General features: G+C 50.1%; 1 protein-coding gene across 1 annotated transcript; it reads left to right on the top strand.

Moving 5' to 3' along the window:
* Positions 1–3249: 3249 nt before the first annotated feature.
* PpBr36_01897 (uncharacterized protein) lies at positions 3250–5511 on the top strand (the record flags this gene model as incomplete). Its single annotated transcript, XM_029889081.1, has 1 exon — positions 3250–5511. The coding sequence occupies one exon, from the start codon at positions 3250–3252 to the stop codon at positions 5509–5511; it is 2262 nt and encodes a 753-aa protein (XP_029752514.1).
* Positions 5512–6000: the final 489 nt, after the last annotated feature.

Below are 6000 nucleotides of genomic sequence, written 5' to 3'. Positions count from 1 at the left end.
AAAAAAAAAAAAAAAAAAAGTAAAAAAAGACTAGGACACCAGACAAGGGGAAAGCCAGTTTGATCGCGATAGGCGGGTAGCTAATCACCTTTTTAGTATTCGAGTGGTAGGTGAGTAGATAAGTTAGAGGAGAATCAGTCGGAAAGATATAGATTGGCGGTCTATCCCGAGGTAGGGAGATCCGATAAGGCGTAGGAAAAGTTTAGCTTCGCGCCTGTCTCTTGTTGTTTGTGAAACCAAGAAGCGCAAAACATGAATGATTCACTTTGCACCTTGCTGCCCTGGATTTCTTTGGTTGCTTTGTAGCACCGTGTAGTATTGTATGACTTGGCGCTGGGGTCTGCTAATCACTTGCAGAATTGAATCATGGCAACGCATCGACCACGAGTTCAAGTGGAGGGGGACAAGAAGATGGTCCAATGTCTTTGAGAAAGGAAAGCAGTCTGTCTTGAGACCTCCTGTCGGTCCAAGGACAAAGACACACATCAACCTACGGACTTTCGAGGTGCGGGAATCCGACCAAGGTTCGATTTTGTTGTACCTAGACACAAACCCGAAGCAGGCCCGATTGTGCCAAGCTCAACTTGATATAATGAGGGTGTCTGTCTGCCTTTTAACCAGCTCCACCGAGGATCATGAACCTTCTCGACATTTGGGTTCAACTGGAAAAGCGCCGCGCTTCCATGTGGGCGCTTCCTTATCAACATCCCTGACAGCGGAATGCAACAGTGGTGCATTGATGCGTGCCATGCGCTACTCAAGTAAGGACCCCGGGGGCCCATTAATTGTTACGCCGCACCTAGATTTGCTAGAGTACCTACCTCACTTAGTGCTTTGATCACAAACATGCTATTCTCAGCCCATCTCAGCCTCCACGCCTTGGCCTCTTCCTAGTTTGCTCTTTGATTCGACGTCTCATCATGTCTATTTTCGTTTATTTCAAGATGATGACGGCGCTTTTCCCGTAAAATATTCATTCAAAGAGCTTTCATGTCGTCAATCTCCACAAGTTTTATTCGTTTCTTTTCTTCAAAATCTCTGCTATTCGTCACCATCTCTTGCTTGCAGGGAGGTTCCTTTTAGCCACTCGCTTGTGGTGGTGGTTGGTACCCAACATCTTGGATGCATGGCGGGCATGCACGATGCTGATTTTCACTCCACCGGATTCGACAATGACTGGCCAATCCACGCTGTATGTTAGAACACGGAGGTAGAATAGTTTGTCTGCTTGGTAATTTTGATCGATATCAGATGGGGCTTTGGACTTTCGGACTTTCGGTTGATCAAAGACGAGAGTAAAAAAAAAAACGTCCCCACGCCTCTCACTAATCCTAATTTCGTTGCCATCTCCGCGTAAATACAGAGTCTAGACGGGCGACCGCGAATAACACCTAACGGATAGTGGAAGAGATTCTCCCCGGCGTCCAAAAGATTCCCACCTGCTTGCAGCGATACCCATCATAATCCCCACCACGCCCGCATTGCCCACGATGCCCACATCAAGTCGCCAGGTTCTGTGGATACGCAAGCCGAAACGATTGACCAATGGAAAATATCAAGGGCAGCCCGTGGATGTCCCTTCCAGGAGATACCAAATAATAAAAACTTTTTACTATTTTGTAGTTGTCAACACCAATTGTTGAATATGCATCATAGGACAAAAAATGCCTACTCCCTGTAAACTGTAATGTTTTTCATCCTCTGGCCTACGTTCATTTTCTTGCGCTTTTCCGTCGAATGCTGGTTGGGTTCGTAGTAAAGAACATTTTCGGATTGAGGGGATACATGCATGTTGGCGCTCCCAGAAATCAATATAAAGTTTCCCCGAGTAAGTTAGGCGCCCTGGTACACCTGTCGTCTATGCAATTTGGCATCCCTTCCCGGACTTATCCAGGTTTCATAAGATCCTTGTAAATGTGGCAGTGTCTCTCGCGTGACCAATGTCCTGAATTGGCCATCCGGACTTTGTTTTCTTCGTCTTTTTCCGAATTAAAAAAGCAACTCTGAAAGTTCAATGTAGCAAATCAACACACTGTACCGCACTGTATGTTACTCGATGTACTCTTGAGGTTATCTACGACTATCGTCGTGCGACCCCCGCCGAGGTTCGCAACCTCACCCTACGTACAGCGACACGCGCGCATCGATTTCCACAAACACCTGGCCCAAGAAGCCATGTTGACCAAGGCCCACTTGTTGCGGGAATAAAATACGCCGTAAAGAAGAGCTACTAGACTAGAACTAGGGCTGGAACTAGACTTTTTCGGAGGTTCGATTCCTAGGTCTGGTACTTGTCAAAGTGGCGCTTGTAGGTGCAGCTGGTCTAGAACTCAAGTCTAGATCTACTAATTTTTCATCTACCGTGTTGTTCAGTGGTCTTCTCGGTTGCAGCCGGAATTTCAACGCAAGCTCATGTCTATCCCTTCCAGCCCTTGCATCGTTGTCGTCAAAGGTCATGCATGGTCATGAGCGGGGGCACAGGAACAAAAAGAAAAAAAAAAGAGAAAAAAACTGCATCGGGAAATTCCCAGATAACTTGGCTCGCCTGGGTGTTGTATGGATTGATTGATCGTCTCACATGTTTGCTGATTGGCAAAAATACCCCGCGACAAACCGTCATGCAGTATGCAGAATGATGCCTTCATTACTCTTTGACGGCAATTGAAGTCCATGCTTGCAGGGGACTGTATGCTCTGCTGTGCCGTCCCCGATTTACCCGCTCGAGCCGCTGCGGACATCATGTTCCAATTTACTGCGAATAGAGGGGAAGCCAATAAAAAAGCCAGTGAAACCTTGGGTGGTCGTCGAGACACATCAAGGTTTCTAGACTCATGCCAATTTTTGACCTGAAGGTTACCGAGCGAGACCAGAAAATGCGGTGGGACCTTATTCATATAAGTCATGCCCAAGGGGGGACTATGAAGTATGATAATCAGCCATTTAACGATTGTTGTGTGATTCGTGATCGTGAGAACTTCAATCGCACCTGCTTAAAAGATCATTTGCAGTGCTATCCGAAATCGCGATAAGAAAAAGATCTTATCGATAAAGGTGCTACGGGAGAGTGGACTTAGACTAGCTAAAAAAATTTGAGTGGGGTAGCTTGAGGCCCTTGAACTTTTTTTCCCATGGGCAAAGGCCGCGAACTTGCTGTTGTGCCCGCGAAACACGCTGCCATTAGTCAAACATCTTTCTAAACAGAGCTAAAACGACACAGAGCCCTCTTCCACGTCAGCCAGACTGATTATCATGGCAGGGGCTGGTAGTACCAGCTCCTCAATGACATCGACCTCGCACACCTTAACCTACGCCCCCGAAATGGCGTCGGCGTCGACATCATCCGAGCACGCCGCGAGGCAGGGCTTCCTCGCTGCCCTCGAGGTCGCCAACCGACACAAGTTCCTTCGACCTGATCCGTCGACCCCCAAGCACTCCCTGGAGCTGGTCAAGAAGACGTTGGACGCCTTTGCTGGTCAGGTCTGCGACGAGCAGCACCAGCGCCTGCGCGATGCCAACAGGAAACGGAAGCGCGCCGAGTTGGACCGCTCCGAAGTGCTTAAGATTCGCAAGCTGCATATTGACGGTTTTGAGACGAGCCAGGTCTGGCAGCAGGCCAAGAGGATCATCTCGTCGGCATTGTCCGAGTCGCAGGCCGCGTTGCAGGAGCTCGAGGAGAGTGGCGAGGTTGAGGATGTTTCCAAAGAGAAGGCTTCTGCCGCGAAACTCATGGAATTCGGCGAGGATGGTTTCGAGGTTGGTTCAGACGACTCGGAAGAAGAATCGGACGCATTCGGCTCTGCCTCTGGCAGTGACGATGATGAAGTGTCCGGAGCGTCCGAGGATGAGTCCGAGTTAGATGTTACCAAGGGCTCGGATTCTGAACAAGATGTTACGGATGGGGAAATGGAAGATATGGGCGATGAGGACAACTACGAGGAGGAGGACGACTATGAGGAAGACGGTCCCGAAGAAGAGTACGTCGATGACCCTCATGGCCTCAACGACGGGTTCTTTTCTCTCGAAAATTTCAACAAGCAAACCCAATGGTTCGAAGACCAAGATGCTAGGGCAGACCCAAATACCGATGTTGTTAGCGACGAGGAGGATGTTGACTGGCACGCGGACCCTATGTCGCAACCGTCAAAGTCCAAAGATGCCAAAACGAAGCCATCTTCCAAGTCAAGGAAAAGCCTTCGACAGGAAGAGCCCCAATCGGATTTGGATAACGACGACGATGACGACGATGAACATGGCCCAACTTTCGGCGACATGGATCTGGATGCTCCTGAGGGAGCAAGTGACGATGAGTTTGGTGAGAATGTCAACACTGGCAACGATAATGAGTTGACTGCGGACGACATCTTCTACAAAGACTTCTTTGCGCCACCGGCAAAGAAGGCAAAGAAGGGAGATAACCGACGCAACAAGGACTACAGGCCAAAACAGCCGAGAGAGTACGACGTGGAGGCCGCCATGGAGGGCGTGAAGCGAGATCTCTTTGATGACATGTCCGAGGCGTCTGGCTCAGAAGACGAGTTATCCGAAGTGGAGGCTGGCGATCCCAAGGCCCGCAAGTCGGCCCACGAAAGGCGTCAAGCAAAAATCACAGAGGAGATTCGGAAGCTGGAAGCTGCCCTGGTCAAGCCCAAGGAATGGACCCTGGCCGGTGAAGCAGCAGCTCCCGAGCGGCCGGTCAATTCATTGCTGGAAGAGGATCTTGAGTTTGAGCATGTTGGCAAACCTGTCCCCGTCATCACGGAGGAGGTTAGCGAGAGCATTGAGGAGATGATCAAGCGTCGCATTATCGCCCAAGAATTCGACGAGGTAATACGACGCTTACCAGGCTCTGATCTTCCTGCCAACACTCGCAGGGGACTCGTCGAGGTCGATGACACCAAGGCGAAGCAGGGTCTGGCAGAGATCTACGAGGAGGAGTATGTCAAGAATGCCAACCCAGACACGTATGTTAGCCAGTCAGACGAGAAGCTTCGCAAAGAGGAGAAGGAGATCGAGCAGATGTGGAGGGAAGTCAGTGCAAAGCTGGATGCGCTCAGCAGCTGGCACTACAAGCCGAAGCCTGCAGCGCCGTCGCTCACTGTCGTATCAGATGTCGCGACGGTGGCCATGGAGGACGCACAGCCCACAACCGCACAGGGCGTCAACGGAGGGGCCAGCATGATGGCTCCCCAGGAGGTTTACAAGGCAGGCAAAGAAACGGCAGAGACGGGCGAGGTCGTATCAAAGAGCGGTCTCCCTGTGGCCCGCCAGGAAATGAGCCGAGAGGAGAAACTCAGGCGCCGTCGGAGAGAAAAGGAGAGGATACGGAAATCCGGGGCTGGTTCCGATGGCAAGAAGCCTATCGGAAAGAAGGCGCAGGAGCGCAAGCAGACAATGTCAGACCTGCGGAAGGGCGGCGTCATGGTCATCAACAGACAAGGCGAGATCATGGATGTCGACGGAAATAAGCCAAAGGCCTCGAAGGCAGTTTCGAGTGGCAGCTTCAAGTTGTAAATTCATTTCAATTTTCGGTTGTTTTGGTTTGGTTTGGTTTGGTTTATTTTGTCTTGCGACGCATGGTTGGCTTGTTGGCGGGTGTCTAAACGCGTGCTTTAACCCATGTGATTCATTTACCTACGTATTGTATTCGGAAGCGTCATGTTTGCATATGGAAACCAACATCTACCCTGCCCCTACCTGATGTTTGGTGCCTACGAGGCAACATGGGCTCGTATTGCGGACTGCCGCTCATCCGTCTCGACATTGGAAATAAGCACCGACGTTGGGGGCCTTGGAGCAAAGCTAACCAACTCAGGTATCATGTCTCGAGATGTGAGATATTGACCGTGCTTACTCACTGGTGATAATTCCTTGTCATTGAACTAGCGAACTGTTGACAACTTGATGGACAGGAATTAGGGATTGGCATTGATTGCATCGGAGGGAACAGCTTCAATCTTCGGAGAATACAATTCAGCGCCCGTGAAAAGACACCGCAAGACA

The sequence above is a fragment of the Pyricularia pennisetigena genome, chromosome 2 (genome assembly GCF_004337985.1).
Source record: "Pyricularia pennisetigena strain Br36 chromosome 2, whole genome shotgun sequence".
Lineage (NCBI taxonomy): Eukaryota > Fungi > Ascomycota > Sordariomycetes > Magnaporthales > Pyriculariaceae > Pyricularia > Pyricularia pennisetigena.
This window is presented reverse-complemented; position numbering and strand designations above follow the sequence as displayed.